The 21,852-nt window shown below is 31.5% G+C and overlaps 1 protein-coding gene across 1 annotated transcript; it reads right to left on the bottom strand.

Moving 5' to 3' along the window:
* Positions 1–9,706: 9,706 nt before the first annotated feature.
* LOC145039541 (lysine--tRNA ligase, cytoplasmic-like) lies at positions 9,707–18,053 on the bottom strand. Its single transcript, XM_078987578.1, is given in 17 exon segments — positions 9,707–9,746; positions 9,828–9,868; positions 9,954–10,097; positions 10,168–10,236; positions 10,352–10,495; positions 10,579–10,735; positions 15,870–15,980; positions 16,083–16,369; positions 16,445–16,570; positions 16,635–16,697; positions 16,765–16,862; positions 16,938–17,023; positions 17,107–17,200; positions 17,299–17,464; positions 17,556–17,621; positions 17,740–17,815; positions 17,906–18,053. Coding segments are annotated over 17 exon segments (1,845 nt in total). The 5' UTR covers positions 17,983–18,053.
* Positions 18,054–21,852: the final 3,799 nt, after the last annotated feature.

Genomic DNA, 21,852 nt, shown 5'->3' on the forward strand with positions numbered 1-21,852 from the left:
TAGTTTTTATAACTTTATATTTTTGTTGTAATAACATAGTTTTTTGTAACGTATATTAATCTTCATTTAACTGTTAGGTTATTAACATAGTCAACATAAGGGCACTATGAAATTGTTCACTATTTTTACTGAGTAACTATTTGAAGTCCGTGAAAAATAAAACAATCACCAGAAGGAAAATCTTTCTCGGAGCTAAACTACAAAAACACCTCGCATTCACCACCTGTTGTATTTTGCAGGTACGTCCGCTACTTATTCTTTGGAATAAAAAAATTCTTTTTTACATTCGATCAATAGATTAAAAACACATACCCAAAACCGCAAAACTGACCATGTACGTTCGCTGCTTATTCGTTGGAATATAAACTCCTCTTGGAGATAAACTATTCAACGTCGCTGGTTTGGAAATGAGTTCTTACTATGTAATTTATTTTTTTATTTTATTTAATTTGGTCCTTTTGTGTTTTGTAATTTGGTTAATACTTAATGGTTTAATGATTTGATCTGATAGTTGCAAAGAAATTGTTCACCTAAATGAACTAATAATCGTTGGAAAGAAAACGATTAACTAATAACCATTAGAAAGAAAACGAATCATTGAATTGAAACTAACACTTAGTGATATTTGTCAATACATTTAATGTGGAATGTTTCCTAAAACAAAGTAATCGTTAAACCGGAACAAATCATTGTCAGCAGAAAAGAAATTAATTGTCGATAAAAACTATTCGCCGCCCGCTGCTTTGCGCGGGTATACGACTAGTATATATATATATATATATATATATATATATATATATATATATATATATATATATATATATATATATATATATATATATATATATATATATATATATATATATATATATATATACCAGTCGTATATTGGATAAATTTCATAAAAATCATTTTTTTAGTTTAGTTTTTTTTTTTTTAATAAATAAATGTTGTTTCCTACACTTTCCTATTTCCTAGTGTTTCGCTTGGATTTTTTTCAAATTTTCCAATATTGGTCTTCAAAATAACTACAACGACGGCGAGTTAAATATATATTTTTTATTATTTAATATTGTCACAACAATATTGACCATCGAAGTCTGATAAGTGAATTGGGTTATAGTTTCTTTATAGCCATAAATTATTTTGTTTGACCCGCTAAAAAAACAAATTATATTTAAGATATACCAACCAATGTTTTTATAGATTTTTTTTAAAAATATAACTTATTTTTCTTTTAAAATATATCAAACTCATATGTTTTAATAATGTTTACTAGTAATATATAACTTTTTGGTTGCTAGGTTGGCACGATTAACTACCATTTGGTGGCACGATTAACTCTCATCTGATGGCTGCCAACTAACATTTTCATATCATATTTTTAGGGGTGTTTGGGATTGCTTTTTAACCTAAAAAATCATTTTCAACTAAAAGACTTTTTATTTTATAACTTTTTGCAAAAGAGTGTTTTAAAATGTGTTTGGATTATTTTTTGAAGAAGCAAAGGCTAAAAAGCCAAAAATCACAAAAAGTTACAATTTCTAGCTTTTAAAATCACTCATTTTTCTTCTTGCCAAAAAATCATTCTAAAAGGATTTTTAGAATTGCCAAACACATTTTCAAACTTTTAACTTTTTGAAAAAGCTAAAAGTTCCAAAATTTATTTTAAGAAGTAATCCCAAACACCATTTTAATATGTTTAATGATGTTTATTAGTAAAGGTAAAATTTTGAATTCATTATATATGTGAGGCACAATAAGTTAAAAAAAATTGTTATCGTAACAAAAAAAAATGACACACACACACACACACATATATATATATATATATATATATATATATATATCATATTTTATAGAATTAAAAATATAAAAGATATTTTAGTAAATAGATTTACAAATATTTATGTATCTTTTTAAAAAATAAAATAAATAAGTTATATATAATTAAACCAAATAAAAAAATAATATTTTAATTAATATGTTTATAAATATTAACTAATTATATATTAAAAAACTATTAATAATAACTATGTAATCATAATTTAATTATTAATACAACTAAAAGTAGTAATGATTAATAAAAACAAAAAGTAAAATAATCAGTAAAAACAATAATTGCAAAAACGATTAGATGGTAGAGATAAGTGGAGATGGTGTAGGAATAAATGAAGCCTTATGTATTTTTATAGGAACACAAATGGATAACTGTGATGCATACATATATATATATATATATATATATATATATATATATATATATATATATATATATATATATATATATATATATATATATATATATATATATATATATCATACTTTATAGAATCAAAAATATAAAAAATATTTTAGTAAACCTATTTACAAATATTGATGTATCTTTTAAAAAAATAATATAAATATGTTATCTATAATTAAGCCAAATAAAAAAAATAATATTTTAATAAATAGGTTTATAAATATTAACTAATTATATATTAAAAAACTATTAATAATAACAATGTAATCATAATTTAATTATTAAAATATTTAAAAGTAGTAATGTTTAGTAAAAAAGTAAAATGGTTGGTAAAAACAATGATTGAAAAAATGATTAAAGGGTAGAGATAAGTGGAGATAAAGTAGGAATAAATAAAGCCTAAATTTAATTCTATTAGATATATTTTTAATATTTATTTATCTTTACTAATAAAATAATTCTTCTTACCATCAATTCTCTAGTTTTATAGATGAGCAATTGACACGTGTCCTTCTCTCATGCATTTCCTAAATTTGAATATTCATTTGAAATTTAAATTTTATATACTATATTAACTCGTTATTAGGAATAATGTACTTTCTATCTTTTAAAAATTTGCCACAATACTTTATATACTTTGACAATTTTGATCCATTTGTGTATACTTTGAGAATTTTGGTTTCTTGTCTGTTGTAATTAGAGATTGGTCACATATCTTTTAATATTTGTCACTTTAAGTCCCTTTTTAATTTTCGTCTTCCTTTTGTCCTTTTTTTTATCTTACTACTTATTTTTCATTACAGATTAGCCACATGTGTTTTAATATCTCACTTTCAGTCCCTTTGACCATTTTGACATTCCTTTTGTCCCTTTTTCGTCTATCTTTAGGATTTCAATTTGTCATGTTTTGTGAATAAGATAAGACACATTTCAGTAATAATAGGTTTAATAAACGTACAAGAACAACCACAATGGTGACCCGTGGTTTGCCACGGGCTTGCCCACTAGTTGAAATTGATTACCATTGATTTAGCAAAAAATTAGCACGTATACGCTTTCAATAAACTTAAATTCATTTCCCGTTCAATCTTGATTATATGCGATTCTTTGTATTTTTTGGTTACTAATATCCCATGAAATCAATCATAAATTTTCAACAAATCTAGCAAGAAATCAGGAAGCAAAATATTGAATGGGATCTTGTTGTCATCTTCTTTTATATGAGAAACGTTCTTTAAGTTTTTTTTTTATGTGACTCCGACTCTGACACTGCTCTCCGAAATCCTAATCGACCATCTATCCACATGGACCACCACCTCGACAGACAATCTAAAATAAAAAATCATTACTTTATTTTCAATAGGTCTTCTTTCTTTGATTTTGTATAATGGACTACATATTGACTTCATCTATGTATTTTCTTTCTCATCGTATATTTAGTTTATGTGATTTGTTTGTGTTATGCATTTATTCAGGAAATCACGATTTGCTTGTGGTTTGTAGGCTTGGTTAGTGGCGGCTTTGGTGTTTCTCTGGTGAGGGTTGAGATACACTCGAGCAAAACCTTATCTACTAACATAATCAATGTCATGGAATTAAATCATTAAAGGGTAAATAATTCAATTTCAACCATCACCACTGAAACCTTAGTGATACCATCTCTTTCTTTTGCCATTTTTGGATTTGTTAGATCAACAAGTATTTTCTGTAATAATTACATTTTTTGCTCGGTTTATTGTTTCAAATCTATATGAATCACAATCTTGAAGTTTATTCAAAGTTATAATCTTCAAAGGACGATAACTTTCTGTTCTTGAAAATTTTACAAACCAAGCATTGGTTTGCTGAATTGATTCATGCGAGTGAGGTTTGTGTGACCACCGCCTCCACCATGCTACATCTTCTCCTTTCTCACTGTCATCTCCGGCCTTTTGAAACTTGAATCCCCCTTATTTTGCTTAAAACTTCTTCCAGAAATCATGTTGTTGTCAAAGAAACATGTTTCTCCGAGAGCTACAAGTTACCACACAAATAAACACAATACTCCTCATTATCAATGTTCCTAGGTAACAATATATATTTTGATTTTATTAGGATTATGAAGTTCCACAAGTTGATAATGTTCCTTGATTATTACCAAATGATGAACATGGCTTAGTTAAGTGGAATAGAACTCCTTGAAATTTGGAGGTTATATCGATCTGGCCCTTGTTTGCATTTTCTATAAAAATGCTCTTTATGCATAACGGGTATTTGTTTTCTTCCTAATAGATGTTTTAAGTTAAACTTAGACTAATCATGTTTCATCATTTTGGCCTGGTTATGTAAAATGAGGGAGACTAATGCAGTTGACATTTGTATGTCAAATTGGATGACACCATTAGGTAACATTATGGTTTTTGGATCTCAACTTGATGATGTTGAAGCCATTGATGAAGGTAGTTTGAAGTTTCAACCTTTCTTTACCCATTTACTAATTTAAGAGGGAAATGTGAGTCCATATAGGCCAATTGTTGGGTAGGGATTGCTGATTGTTTCTTAGTTTAAAAAGTTTATTTCTTGAGATTTATTTAATCTTTAATTTTTCTGATGTGTTGAAAGATGGTGAGACGAGGAACTTGAAAAAAATATACTGAGTAATAAAATGTATTGCCTTTTTTAACAAAAGAATAAGAAAGTCAATTTTAATCTTCTTGCATGTACCTTTCTCTACTAAATCTCTTAGAATTGCTCTAAATGAAGTTCCCTTGCGGAAAATGTTCATTCCTAATCATATGATCTTATTGATCACATATTTAGGGTAGTAGAGGACTATTCAAAAAATCAATTTTATTATGTAAATTTAGCTTTTTGAAGTATAACAATATATATATATATATATATATATATATATATATATATATGTGTGTGTGTGTGTGTGTGTGTGTGTCTGTGTGTGTGTGTGTGAAAGTGGATTTGTTTTTTATAAATTTGGTCATCCAAATATTTTCATTAGGTGAATTAATAAATTTTTCTTTCTTTTATATAAATGAAAGTTGAAGCCTATTCTAATACTTGATTACTATTTCTTTATTTCTTTGCAAAAGTATGTTTACATGTATTTTATATTGATATGTACAAGTTCCAAATCTAGTTATGTATTGGAGAGGAAGTAGATAATGATTTAGATAGATAAGTGCTTCAAATCTAGAAACAAGAGTGGGTAATGCAGAGATTGAGGATAATGAAGTTTATCTAATTGATATAGTCACAAGCACAGTAGATGGCATAGTTATTTTTGCTTCGGAAGAAATTGGAATTCAAGATTCCATTCCATGACATCTTTACTTGCAAATTAATCTTTGCTTGATGGAGTTCACCATTCTTAGTGGAAAATAAAAGAATCCAATTTCTATATTTTCTTATTTATTAGAAGACCAAATTACCTTCATTGAAATGAATAAAAAAAATTATATATAGTTATAATAAGTGAGGGCATTTTTCACAATTTATTTGTGTTGGTGATATAGCTTTGGAAGAAAAATACGCTTCGTTAGGGTTGGGGTTAGTGGTGAATATGTTAATCATGAGCTTTTACAACCACACCTTATTCTTCATGAAAATCTTGGTAAAATAATTCATCAAACTTTACCCCATAGTTAACCCCAATTATAAAGGCATTTATGACTTTTCTTACTTTTTCTTTGGAGGGGCAAAAGTTCAATTTTTATCCACGGTGTCATGATTTTGTGGTGCATATAAGATTTATAGTTCTTTAGATGCAAAATGGATCCGATCGAATAACCTCTCATACACTTTAAGAGTTGCAACCAACTAAAATGCTTGATGACCCTGAAATCAAAGCATGATTAGATTTACTTGTGAAGACAAAAAAGAAAGGAGGTGGCAAAAAGAAGAAAGGTAATGAGTTAATATAGAAAAAATAACTATTATATAAACTTTCAAATTGGTTTTCAACATTATTTATTAATTTTTTGTTTTGAATATATATATATATATATATATATATATATATATATATATATATATATATAGGAAAGGGGGAATGTGAGACATGTCTAATGAAGGAAGAAACATCAAATGGAGGGCAACAATGGAGATTTTGATATGTAATTGGATTGTTGAAATACAATTTTGGTTTCTCTACCCCTTATCTATCATTTTTTAGGTTTGAATTTCTTTTTTGGAACCCTTCTATCAACATTTAATATTCTTTTTTGTCCATATAAATATTTTAAACATACTACCCGTGGTTCCACAGGTTATAACCTAGTACTTTTAATAAGATAGCATGTAGGAATATTTGTAAGCATAATAGGTAGGAAACAATTTAATTTTTCTTTTTTGTAAAAAAAACACCTCTTCTTACCATTTATTTTTGTGTACTATATAAACAACATTTTTTATTTCGCAGTCGTTTGTTTTTTAAACGACTTCGGACTCAAAAACCTCTTTCCATCCTGTACCCCATATAGCATTGGGTTTGCCACTTCTAACCTCTTCATGACCAAAACCTAAAAAAAAGAACGGGACATAAAACAGTAAAAAGAAAACGTTGCTCTTAAACAACTCTCATCGTTCTTCCATTCCTATCGAATCGTAAGAGATCAGAGCTTACAAGTCACTAGTCGCCGGTCGCCATCACTCGCAGCTTACAGGTCCGCCCTCGTCGTCACTGACACCCTTCTGGCTGGCGTCTTGCACAACACCGCTTTCTCTACCCTCTTCCTTCAACCATCATTCCTCCTTCTCCACTACTTCTGATTGTTGGCCTCAACTCGTCACCGCCCTTAGCCCTTCGTCAGTGTAACCCTCTTCTCATCGGTGCCCAATCGAACCCTTCAGATCGTTGACCAACGATAGGTATGTTCCTCGATTCTTGTTTTTAGTTGTTTAAAATCAGTGAAATCATTTTTCTGAACTGAAATTGATTTGCTGAACATGAAATCAATTTTAATCAATTTTCTGGTATGCTAAAATCGATTTTTTGGTTAAATTATTTTCCACTTCTAATCGATTTTGCTGATTTACTTCACCTTTCATATATTTTTCTGATTTGGTAATGTGTTTCTTGATGTTGTTGATTTCTGAATTATTTTTTCTTTTCTTTTCTGATTCTTGTGTGCTGAAGTGGTTATCGATTTGTGTGTTAGAAGTGTATGTTGAAAAATATCATATTTGTGTGCTAAAATGAAGATGAGATTTCAAATTGTTGTTGTAAGTGATTGAAACTAATTTTCATGTTGACCTTGTTGCAACTGTAAGTTTAGGTATAAGCTTACTGATATTTTTGGTATAATACTATTAGTGCATGTTGTTGCTTTACTATAGAGAAGCTTATTTTGTAAATATCAACTATAAAGAATGGCAGACATGGATCCATTTTCTAATTTCTCATAATAAAGAATTACCAAGTTAGGTGAAGAAGTTTCTCCTTCATGCACCATTTTGATCTTGATGTTTAAAGTGTTTCATATAATACACATTTTGAATTTTTGTTTTTTTGTGAATTTTCATGGATAATAATGTTTAAAGTATATCATATTTGTGTGTTGAAATGAAGATAAGATTTCAAATTGTTATTGTAAGTGTAATCTGGTTGTATGAATTTTATTTCAATGTTTTAATACTAGAATTATCAAATTTTCAGTGTTAAAAATGTAACGCTTCAAATTTCAAACCAAAATTTTCATTTTCAAATTACCCAAAATATTGTTCATAAACCAAACCATCAAAAAATCACAAGTATCAAATACAAATCATCACTACAAATATCAGAGAGCCACAAAATGCCCAGTAACAAAATCTCCCAACGAGTGTGTACATCAGACCTTCGCTTTCCCGCGATCCTCAGAAGTACCTGCACCACATATAAACAACAACTGTAAGCACAAAGCTTAGTGAGTTCCCCAAAATACCACACACAACACAAATAAACAGCTATGAGTTATCGGCAACAGTGGAGACCACCTGAAGTCTCAGTGCACAAACAACACATCCTATAGGTTATCAGCAACCCTAGAGACTACCCGAAGTCTCAACACATATAATCATCACATACATAGTAACACCACTTAGATACAGCTTGTCAGTCTCAACATATATAATCAGCACATACACATGAACAACACTCAGACCCAGCTTGTCATCAAATGTAAAAATATACAACTATTCTACTACACAAGTAAGAATAAGTGATGAAACTCACCTGATAGTTTAGGTTGTATTCACATTTAGTCCTTGAAGTTATTTTTTGTCAACATATTACCATTAAACTTGTTTGGACTATTTACATTACATCATTATGATCGGTTATTGTAGGCTTTAGCCGGTCATAAGGTTGTAATGTGAACGGTCCAAACAAATTTAATGGTATTATAATGACAAAAAACAAAAGGAACCAAATGTGAACAAAAACTAAACTATATTACATTTATAAGTCATTAAACCTTTCAACAATTGTTTATTCACATCACTAGAGAAATGCCTTGATCATTTTAGGACCGATTGCGTTGTTTGATGAGTCTGCATGGTATTTGGTAGTTGGTCAGATAAAGGTTGACTAAGCCTATGGTGCTTAGTTGGAACTGAGATGAGCAACCAATCCGAACTCAATTCGGACTGAAACCGATTTGGAACCAAAACATGCTAGACTAATAATGAGAACCGAGAACTTGGCCTGTTTGACTATATCGATTTCGGTGTCGATGCTAATTTTCGATTCAATACCCAGTTAGAATCGGCACATGTTCTTATGCGGTTGCTACAACTAATTAATGATTTTAGGCCAAGTGATTAGAATAATACCAAACCAACAAACAAAAATTAACCCAATATATAAATAAATAAGGTGTTTATATAGTCTAAAATGAAGTAGAAATAGTAAACTCAATGCTGAAATAACATAAATTCAGCTTTAATACCCTATGTTTCGAGACCCATAACCCAATCAATATGTAACCAAATAAGGTGTTTATATATTCTAAATTCTAAAATGAAATATACACATAAAACTATGTGTTGAAAAAGATTATGACATTCCAACTTCAAACAAATGAGTTATGACAATTTAAAGAAAATGAAAGATTGAATAGTTTCAAGCTCAAACATAAACACTTCTCATAAAGGTTAGTTGAAAAATGGTTCAAGGTCATAAGAACATAATACCAACTCCCTAAATAAGTTTATAATGATTTAATGTGAACAATCAAAAAAAGTCCAATGCTAATATGTAGACAAAAAAACTTAAGAGACTAAATGTGAACAAAACCTAAACTACGTTACCTACACCAACCAATAATACTGATGCAATATGAACAATCCAAATAAGTTCAGTGGTAATATATGAACAAAAAATAACTTCAAGGACTAAACGTGAGCACAACCTAAACTATGTTACCCTTCTAAGTCATTAACCCAAAATTCTTTCCATAAAAATATAAGAGCTTCAAGATGTGTACATTATGAGCTCAACTTTTCAGCATCCCTTGCAGGCAGGCGGCTGCATATAATTATTTTCATCAGTTTGTATGCAACATACATATATCCCAACAAACAAAAAATATTAAGACAACAAATGTACCTTTCATCCTGTGGTTTCATTGCCGGGAAAAGTATAACTTCCTGTTGTTTTTCCCCCAAACATTAACAAAATTCAAAAATGGAAAAGAAAAAAAGTAAGAGTGACGAATGGCATGCACAAACCAACCTTGATGTTCTGTGAATCGGTCAACAGCATAGCAAGGCGGTCAACACCCAATCCCCAACCGGCAGTTGGCGGCAACCCGTATTCAAGAGCCGTACAGAATTCCTCATCTAAAGCCATTGCTTCATCATCCCCCGATTGTCGATCCTAAACACATTTATTTAAAATTTAAAACAATTAATAAAGAAACACAAACACCACAACATTGATTGATTACCTTTAACTGATCTTGAAATCGTTGGCGCTGTACCACTGGATCATTCAGTTCAGTGTACGCATTGGCAAGCTAACAAAATCAGAAACAAAAGATAAAAATAATTAATGTACAAAAAAAAAAAGAATTCATACATACACATACACATACACATAAACATACACATACACATACACATATCACATACCTCATGCTTGTTGATGAACGACTCGAAACGTTCAGTCAAACCTGGTTTGGATCTGTGGGACTTGGCCAAAGTACTCATGATTTCAGGATGGTCGATTATGAAACAAGGATTCACACATGTCTCCTCCAAAAAGTGTCCCACCAACTGACACATCAAACAGTTTAATTAAAAAGTTACAATCCGCATTAATTTAGCAATTTGTAAAATGGATTTGGATTATTTATTACTTTGTCTAACAAACGTGCGGTTGTTTGGGGTGGGGGACATTTGATTTCAAATTTTGTGCATGCATCAGCTAGATATTTATTGGCTTCATCACTCTCTAGATCTTTGGGTATGCTAAGATTAGCTATCTTCTCCAACTCTCCAATCATGTCAATCCTTCTGAAAAATTTCAATCATGTTAGAAAAATCACATTAGATGATGGACTTCCTATAGTTAAACAGATTTTTCCAATGTAGAATGTTGTAACATAAATAAATCAAATAAATAAAACCAAGACAAAATTACACAGATGGTCCCCGTGGTTGGCACGAGAGACCAAAGATAGTCCTTATGAGGAATTTTGGACGAGTATGGTCCTTGTGGTTCCAAATTGTTGCACGAATAGTCCTTATGACATACTCCGTTTAATTGTTGCCGTTTATCTAAATCACGTGACCCTCACACGAGGGTATTTTCGTCTTTTGCTTTGTTACACGAAATGATCATATACATAAATGATCCTTACATCCAGCTGCCATTTACGTTGCCCCAAGAAATCGTCCCTTTCTTTTCTCCTCTGGTTTATCATCTTCGTCACTGCAAAACATCAAACGGAAACTAGGGTTTTCATCTTCATCATTTGCGATGGTTCTAACTTTGTGGAATGTCCGTTCAAAATTCTCAGAAAATCCTGACCTGATCAAAGCTTATGGTGAGTGATCAGTTAACAACTTCCAATTTTGTTAAGTAATTTATGCACATTCAATTTTGAGACTTCATTCTTTCCTCATATCATTATTTATTTGTTTTTCAGTTGAGTTAAGTAGTTTTTGCACATTCAAGATTCACCATGGGGGTATGTTCACAAAATACCCAGGAAGACGTTACGTTGGTGGGAGTATCGACTATGTTGACTACGTAGACATGGACGTGTTCTCCGTACATGAGTTAGACGATATGATGAAGGAGATAGGTTATATCAACGGTGAGCCTATCTACTACCACTTCTTGATTCCAGAGATTGAAATCGATTATGGGTTACTTCCTTTAGGTAATGACTCAGACGTACTTTTGTTAAGTAAGCATGTCGCTAATCATAAAGAGATTATAGTGTATACTGAACATGGAACTACTCGACTCCATACATACTTTATGTCTCCAAATAAGGTCGTATTGGAAGAAATCAATGAGCCTATTTCTCCGGAACTCAATCGAAAAAAGTTTACAAGTACAGAGGTAGGATCATGTAGTAGAAAATTGGACTTGAATGAGAACTATGACTTTTCTAGGTCTGTTGTACCTTTTGGACATTTTGATAGAGATGTATTGAAAGATGTTGGAGTTCAGCCTGCAAGTGAGGAGCTTAACAAAGCCCAAGATGTTGGACCTTCAGAAGACTTTGATCCTTTCTTTTATATGGATCATAATGATTACCAACAGATGGGGGACGATGATTACCAACAGATGGGGGACAATGAAGAAATTGGAGATGCTATTAGTGATGAGACTAGTACCAATGGAAGTATAAGCGAGGATAGTGACTTTTTAGTGGATGAACTTAATTTGGTGGAGGATGTCGAAGTGAATATGAAAGACTTCCACAGTGGTGTTTATTCTTTTCCAAATCTAGATAACCACCAATCATTCAATGCACCTGATGTCACAGTTGATGACGATTTGGAGGTGATAGATACACAGTTGTTTGAATCAGCTGGTGTAGAAGAAGATGAGAGGAAGAAGTTAATGAGAAGGTTAAACAAACCAACCACGTGTTCATCAGGAGTAATACATGAAACTGCATCCTATCTGGGTCAAATATTTAAGTCCTCATCAGAAGCGAAGGACTACATTAAAATGCATTCAATTCGAACTAGGAGAAACATTTATTTTGCAAAAAATGATAAACAAAGAATTAGGGCAAAATGCAGGGGTGTGGTCCTAGAAATGACAGGTGGGCCATGGACAAAAAGTAGAATCAAATGCAAGGACAAAACAGTCAGTTCACAAAAAACAACATGCCCTTGGGTGGTATTAATTTCTAGATCTGATGAAGAAAGCAATTGGATGGTGAAAACTTTGGTTCATGAGCATAGATGTGTGCAGTCAAGATCTATTAAAGCGTGTACTTCTAAGTTTCTTGCAACCACCATTCTTCAACAAGTGGAAGGAAACCCAACTATCCCAGTCAAAGCTTTGCGTGTAGAGTTACAAAAGACATACGAGGTGGGGATGTCAAGAATGAAGGTCTTTAGGGCTAAACAACTTGCTCAGAAACATGTTCACGGAGATTATGAAAAGCAATACAGCCTTCTCAGGGATTATGTACTAGAATTACAACAGTGCAACCCAGGAACAACTGTGAAGATTGATGTATACAGTGAACCAAATGCAAACTTGGAAACTAGGATGTTTAAGAGAATTTATGTCTGTTTAGGTGCATTAAAACTGGGTTTTAAGGCAGGTTTAAGAGATTTCTTAGGATTCGATGGGGCTTTCATGAAGGGACCTTACCCTGGACAGGTTCTCACTGTTGTGGGTCTTGATTCCAATAATGGGATCTACCCACTAGCATATGCCATAGTTGAAGCCGAGAACATAAGCTCATGGAGTTGGTTTCTAGAGTGTCTAGGTGAAGATTTGGAGCTGTCTACAAATTCAAACTTCACATTTATTTCTGACAGGCAAAAGGTTAGTCTTCTTATGATACTTGTTCATGACATCTGTGTAATTTTGTCTGCTACCTTTAAAAAATAACATTTTTGTTACTTGTTTATTAGGGGATTTTACCTGCCATTGCCAACCTATTCCCTAGCGCTGAACACAGGTTTTGTTTAAGACATATTCACGAAAACATGAAGCTACAATGGAGGGGGAAGGAGCACAGAGATCATTTATGGGAATGTGCAACAACAACAACAGTTAGACACTTTGACAGATTCATGGAAGATTTTAACAAGTTCAATTCAAAGGCATGTGATTGGTTAAAGAAAATTCCACCCAAACATTGGGCCAGAGCACATATTTCAGGTATATTTACCCTTATATAACAGTTAGACACCTTGACAGATTCAAGGAAGATTTACACTTTGACAGATTCTTATAAGATATTTTGTTGCATTGTACAGGAAGAGCACATACAAATATTTTGTTGAATAATTTATGTGAAGTTTTCAACTCAAAGTTGTTAGATGCTCGAGACAAACCTATAATTACATGTTTAGAATATATTAGGGAATACTTAATGAAACGAATTTGTATTGTGCAAAATGTGATAGATAAGTCTCAAGGGCCTCTTACCCCAACAGCCACAAAACTTTTAGATGGAGTTAAGAAACATGCTTCTCAATACACTTGCATATTTAATGGTGCTGAGAAGACTCAAGTTACTGGGACAATGGGGGAACAATTTGTGGTTAATTGGAGGGACAGGAACTGTAGTTGCAGGCATACAGAGATCACTGGGATACCATGCTCTCATCTTGTTAGTGCCATTTGGGATAAGGTTGAGCATGGGGCAAAAAATGTCCCACCTCTTGAGGAGTGGGTACATCCATGTTATAGGTTAAGCACATGGAATGAAATGTACAAGTACAAAGTTCAACCAATCAATGGAAGAAGTATGTGGCCAAAGTCAGATTGCCCCACAATACTAACACCCCCCAAACATACTAAACAGGTAAATAATTTTCAATTTACAAGTTAGTATACGTTTATATTGTTTTATAATTTATTAATTATGCAGGTAGGCAGACCAAAAAAGAAGAGAAAGAGAGCTCAAACTGAAGAACCAAATAATCAAGGTAAAAGTTTGACCAGGAAGTTCCTTACAGTTACTTGTAGCAAATGCAAGAACAAGGGTCACAACTCTAGGAGTTGCAAGGGACAAGGGGGACAAACTGAAGTTAGAAATGTGGTGGCAGGGGGCAAGAAGCTTAGCAAGGCAAAGAAGCAGGGAGATGGAAAAAAGGAGAAATCCAAAATGAAAGAGAAAACCAAACTTAAGGATAAATCCAAAATGAAGGAAAAAGTTTGATTTGTTGTCTTTTGTGTTGTTTGTTATGGAACCTTAGAAAGGTCTTTTGTGTTGTTTGTTTTGGTACCTTAGAAAGGTCAGACTAAGTTGGTTATTGTGTGTCTTTATCTTTTGTTGGTATTATGGTTCACACAGGGTGCTAGACTAAGATGGTTCTTTTGGTTATGATACATTAGTCTGCAAGCTCTTTTGATATTTTTTTGGTATTATGACTTTGCACTTTAAGGTTATGTAATGAACTTTATGACTATGCAAAAGTTTGCATTTTATTTTTGAACATTTCTAATGTTGTTATGGCTTTACAATGGTTCACACATTATACTACAATGGTCTAAACCCTATAAAAACCTTTCACTTTCATTTTTTATACTTTAATGGATCTGGATAGTTCATTAAGTTGCAAACCAATATTTTACACTCATTACGTTCCAGACCAATATTTTTCAATAGTTGCAGACTAAAAGTTTCCCAAATAAAAAGCATTCCATTCATACATACGAACATTTCTTACATCACAAACAAAAAAACGAAATCATCTTCAAATTAATAGTACTATCTGATTCTACCCACAAGCAAAAGAACCATCATCTATCTACCCACAAGCAAAAGAACCATCATCTCCAGACTAATACTATTAGCATCTTTTGTACACATACATGAAAAAGAAAACCCAACTAAAAACTAGCATCATCTTCACTTTTTTTGCTTCAAAACTTGCTTGCAGCAGAGATTCTTGAAGCTTGTTCTTGGATCTTAGCAAACATGGAATGACAGCCACAGCCCTTCGACACATGGGCTCATCAAACCATGCAATGAAACCGCAACTACTAGGACATTTCCAAAACCTACGCCCTGGGTTGAGATCCGTCCATGATGTCACTATCACCGCTTGCCTTCCACAAAAACAATTTACCATTCTTATGCAAATTTTCTTACAAACACACAGAAGAGAGAAGAGAGAATAGAGGAGACGATAAATAAAGAAGGAAGTGATGGGGGTTTAATTTTTATAGGGAAAGGGACTATCTTTTGCAGATCATGAGAGAGAAGGGATAAGCAAATGACGAAAATACCCTCGTGTGAGGGTCACGTGATTTAGATAAACGACAACAATTAAACGGAGTATGTCATAAGGACTATTCGTGCAACAATTTGGAACCACAGGGACCATACTCGTCCAAAATTCCTCATAAGGACTATCTTTGGTCTCTCGTGCCAACCACATGGACCATCTGTGTAATTTTGTCTAAAACCAATTATATAGCTAGTAAGATATTGACCTGAAAGGAGGGGTAAAGTCGATTTCAACGGGATCATTATCCAACCCATTGGCATGATATTTAATTTTGTAGCCACCTGTTAGCTCCTTCACCATGCCTGATTCATTATATCTTAGCAAATATTAAAAAGAAAAAAAAATCCAAAACTGAAACCCCCTTTTTTAATATTTCGATTTTGGAACTTTGGAATAAGGACCAAAATCGATAAGAAACCTTGATTCAAGAATCAAATCAGTTTTTGGACTAAACACAGAATAAAAATATACAAGCTTAATTACCACTTAACAATTCTTCAGTTATCTCTGTGTCAAATCAATCCCTTCATTCCTAAACTGTTTTCCAATCTCAAATACACGCTCCATTCCACCAACAACAAGCTGCTTTAGATGAAGTTCAGGGGCAATTCGCATAAACAGCCTCATATTCAAATCATTGTGATGGGTCACAAACGGGCGGGCTGCTGCCCCACCCGCAATCATGTTCATCATCGGAGTTTCAACCTTCAATAACAATAACAACAAATAATTATTATTAGCCATTAACAAAAGTAAAAGTGATTTACTTTAATAATTTACCTCCTGGAAATCAAGATTCTCAAGAAAACGTCTGATGTAAGATACGATTTTTCCACGTGTCTGGAATATTCGTGTCACTTCTGAATTTAGCATCAGATCCATAAAACGTTTGCGGTATCGTGTTTCCTAGAATAAAAAAAATAAATTAAATGAAAAATCATATTCACATGCAAATAATGATATTGAATACCTGATCTTTTAGTATATATGCATCAGGATTTCTGCCACTTCCTGGAGTCCAAGCTTCGGTTTTCTGTAACAAACCAAACCATTAGGGGTAAATACGTCAATATTAATATTTAACACTAACAAACTTTTACCTTCACATTGGCGTTTGGCTTTGGCACCATATGAAGACAATGAGTTAACACCTTGAATGTTTTTGGGAACACACTCAGCTCTCCCCTGTTGCTTTTTCCTGTTATAAACAAAACTTTAAGAAAAATAAAATAAAAAATAAAAAAATAAATCTAAAGAAAACAAAACTACGCACCTGGAAACCCAACAATACCAACTATATCTCCACGTTTCACACCAGAATGGTACTTGGAGAATTCAGCTCCATCCAAATCAGATCTCCTAAGAAAAAAAGAAGAAAAAAAAAAGATAGATTTTAGAGTTGAAAATAAAAATAAAAATAAAGGTCAATATTTTATATTTACCTTGCATCAGCCATAACTTGCACTTTTCCACCATTACCATGAAGATCATAAAAGAAGAGTGTTGATCCAGAAGACCGTTTGCTCATAACTCGCCCTGGAAGGAGTAAGGGTGCAATTATATATATATATATATATATATATATATATATATATATATATATATATATATATATATGTTAATGATGGACTAACCAGCTAAAGATACTTGAATATCCTCCAAATGATCTCCACTGTTTAAGCTTTCATATTTCTTTACGTATTCAATAATGGACATGGAGACATGGAATTTGTGAGGGTAGGTGTTCAATCCTGCTGCCTTTTGAGCAGCAAGTGTTTTCAGGCGGTTTTCATAATATTGCTGCAACCAAACAAGAGATGTGTATATCATAGTCGCGTAAAGAGAATATGCAGCTTACATAATAAATTAATAATTAAGAAAATAATCATACTGTTGGATCTGTGTCTTCATCATCTGCAGCGGACTGATTTCGGACTGCTGATTTTGGCTGTAAGAACTAATTAAAAAGCACAGTGACATGTCACATGATCTAGAATTTTCAAATTAAGATTACAAATCATGACTCGTAAAACTAAACCCAAGCTTTTAGAATACAAAAAGCTTAATTAATTCACCTTTTTCTCCTTCTCCTCTTCCTTAAGACGCCTCTTTTCCTCCTTCTGTTTGTTCTTCAGCTCCTTCTTTAGAGCACTTCGACAAAATCAAACACAAAATATTAAACCTTGGAATCTCTAGCACATATTATAATAGCAAACCCTTGCAGCGGATATGAAAGCTTACTTCTTGCTTAGAACCTCTGACTCCGACGCAGAGTTGTCAATTGAGACGCCAGCATACTTAGCGTCCGATTCCCCCATTGTACGTGAAAGACTGTGCGTGGAAAAGAATCAAAATCTGTAATGTCGCGCATTAGGGTTTTCCAGGTTTTTCGATTGTAGGGTTACACGTACACGACTCCGGTTTTTATATTAGGGAGAATTTAGTTTATAATATTACTTCTAAATTTTATATATATATATATATATATATATATATATATATATATATATATATATATATATATATATATATATATATATATATATATATATATATATTTTTAGCGACACATTTTTTAGCTATAATATAAAATAAAAAGAAGCTAATTAATTATAATCCAGGGAAATTAATTAAAATTTCATTTTATTTTTGCATCAATGTCAAATATGTTTAAATGTGGAACACATAAACTCTAAATATAAAATATAACGAAACAACAAGAATAAAATTTAAACTTTATTGTAATTGAACTTCTTCCCAAAACTTCATACTTCATGTTATTTGGAAAAACCTCATAGAGCCAATATTAGCAATTCCCTGTAAAATACACAAATGAAAATGTCAGGTTTTATTGTAATTTTACCTACTTAAACATGAGACTGAAGATGTTACAGTAATTTATAATATCCGACCAACAACATGCAAGACATATAGGGATATTTTAGTAAATATTGGACATAACTTGTTTTACCTATTCAACCAATGGGGTGAAAAGGGCCTTAACTGGTTCAAAAACTTCTCCAACAGGCTTAGCAGCATCAATCTGGAGCAAGTTCAGTTACTTGTTACAATGTTACGCATTTGACCTTCAAATATCAAATATTGACTCTTTTAAGCCAAAAAAGTTATAATATTACATCTCATACATCCACCTTAAAAATTATATTATTGGATAATAAGGAGACTTAATCTAAGAAAACTTTGATTAGTTTCCTAACTGTATCAACATTGTCATATTTTCTGAGTTTTCTCCCCTTTATAAAGAATTGAAATGTTAAAATAAGGAAGACAAAATTATAACCTCAAGTTTCATGATTTGTTGTTGATATTGGGATAAGCACTGATTCAACTTTTGCACTTATTGGTTCATTTCATCATACTCTTTCTGATGTTCATGCATATCCCTCAAAAGAACTTTAATTTGATCCTTGAACACCACACTTTCCTAAAACATAAAACACCACAACCAAATAAGATACTTGCATACAAAATGGTAGGTTGGTGTAATAAATAAGATTATAGCAGATCTGGTTGGTTGTTGCTTGATTAAGCCCATTAAGTTAAAAAGGAACAACCTCTTAATTTCTTTTCATTACTTGGTTGTTGTTTGGTTATGTAAGATTCTAGCATATTTTTCTATAAATAATCACAAAATTTTTGAATATACCATGCCATGAAGGGTAGGGTGGGTGCAATAATAAATTAATAACTCTCATGATTTGGTGCTACTGAATTCAAATGTTCCTGTAGAAAATCAAAGTTTTGTTTTACTAAGTATCGCCACAACCGACAAAGTATGGAAACAAATACCAAATAGACATGATAACTATGAATTTCATGATATGCAACGACATACAGGCCCCTGCATACTATGAATTGATTTAGTATATGAGATCAAAACAGAAATAGAAAACCAATACTTCACTGATGTATTGATAAGACTCAAAATAACAAGATAAAACTTGTAATTTGCTAGTGATTTGAGAGCCTAGCCTCTCCTAATGTATGAAATATTAGATTTATCACATGATAGATGATGATGCTACATACCCTCTTATAAGCATTGTTGCAATAAACTAACTAACATTTATACCCAAAATACCCTCCCACTAATAGATTGCTCTTTATTTATTTTATTTCCTAATTTACCCTTTCTAGCCAAATTGAATAACATCTAAGGTATATTAAAATAAAGTTGTTACCTGAACTCGTATTTTGGATACATGTGATACAAAGTCAAAATCAGATAGATCAATGTATTTCAGCTATTGAACAAACACGAAATTCAAACAAAACCGAATCAGATAATGATTTAATCTTAACTAGACGAATAGTTAAGTTAACCCAGGTAAATGTTGCGTCATCACCTGGATCTACTAGAAATATATCCAGCTGGTGAGTTAGCACGACCTTCGGTGACACTTCCGATGAAAAAAAATGGTGTGTCTATAAGCATATGGTCACAGTTTTTTGGTGTGACCATAACTTATTTTTGTACTAGTGCATCAGCATCAGGAGAGTTACCAAGATAATCAAGAATCTGAATTGAAATTTAAAAATAGAAATCAGGAAATTTTGTAAAAGAAACCAAACATTAGGAATAAAGAAGAAGAAGAAGAAAAAGAAGAAAACCCTACTTCATATGACATTAGTTTTAATGGAGAGCCAAAAAGATGAGAAAATTAAAGGAATTTATTAACTATACATGCAAATAGATAATAAAGTTCTGTTCGAAAGGGTTGTATTCCAAATACTTCATGATGGTTAATGATGTAATGAAATGGGTTCAATATATATATATATATATATATATATATATATATATATATATATATATATATATATATATATATATATATATATATATATATATATATAGGCTTAGGTTATTTTGTTTTTGCTAACTATTGTGTACCAGAATGCACAGATCTGGACCATCGGAGAAATATAATCAATGGTTCTGATCTAAGAGTCTATGATATTATAGTAAGGTAGCGTGTACCATATAATCACATAATTTTCAGCATAAGGGTATTTTGGACAATTAACTATATTTAAAAAAGGAAATTTTCGAGAATTTAGGGATAATTAATTCTTCTAATTTTAAAATTCTGAATTTTTTAAAGTAATTAAATATTAATTGATTTAATTCTAATGTATTTTTTATAATAACTGAATACATTCTGTCAGAATGATATTTTTGTTAAAATGATAAATTCTATGAGAATGCCAGAATACATATTGAATGCTAGAATACATATTCCTATAGAATGAATATCAATTCATATTTTGAAACATTCTTTTAAATCAGGTCATTCTAACAGAATACGTTTATGAATATCTTGAAACATTCTTGAACCATAAAATAATAAGTATTCTGACAGAATACATATTTTGATGGAATGAACTTATTGAAAAATAACAAATTTTTGAACCATCAATTGAAGAATAAAAACAAAAAATTACACTAATTCTTAACGAATATAGGTAACAATTGCTAAGAATTACATTTATTGTTAAAAAATAAAACTAAGAACGGTTAAAAATTGATAAAAAAAAACAATAAAATCTAACAAAAGACACTAATACATTCTAAAAGAATATTGTTGATGAGAATCACTTTCAATTTTGCAGTCCGTTCTTCAAGTATCTGTGAAACGAAATCCAATTATGATTTAGAACCCAATAACACATTAGCAAATGAAAAATAAAAAACTAAAGTCTTTTTTACAAATATGAAGACCTGTGAATTGCTCCAAAATCCATAACCAATAATTGTAGAAAATGCACAAATTAGTGATGAAATATCATGATTCCATTCCAACTGAATTGGAATTCTTGATTCCATTCCGACAGAACTGGATTCAATTCTGGCAGAATGACCCCTCACCAATATTATATATCAATACAAAATGAAATTTTAGAATGTTAAATTGGATGAAGAAGAAGAACAATCATGTGATTGGTACTGCACAGAGCAAATATAATGGTTAATGGAAGATGAGAATCATCAATTTTAAAACAAAACGATCTTTATGTTTGCGTTTATGGGAAGAGGAGAATTGACAATTAAAGAAAATCATCTTTATGTTTGTATCTACTGTATTCTATTTCTATCCTTTTCAATAACATTTTTCTTGAATACAATGGTAATACCAAAAGAACTTACTGGAACCCATTCAAGCCAA

The sequence above is a fragment of the Lactuca saligna genome, chromosome 4, assembly GCF_052625555.1.
Source record: "Lactuca saligna cultivar CGN05327 chromosome 4, ASM5262555v1, whole genome shotgun sequence".
NCBI lineage: Eukaryota > Viridiplantae > Streptophyta > Magnoliopsida > Asterales > Asteraceae > Lactuca > Lactuca saligna.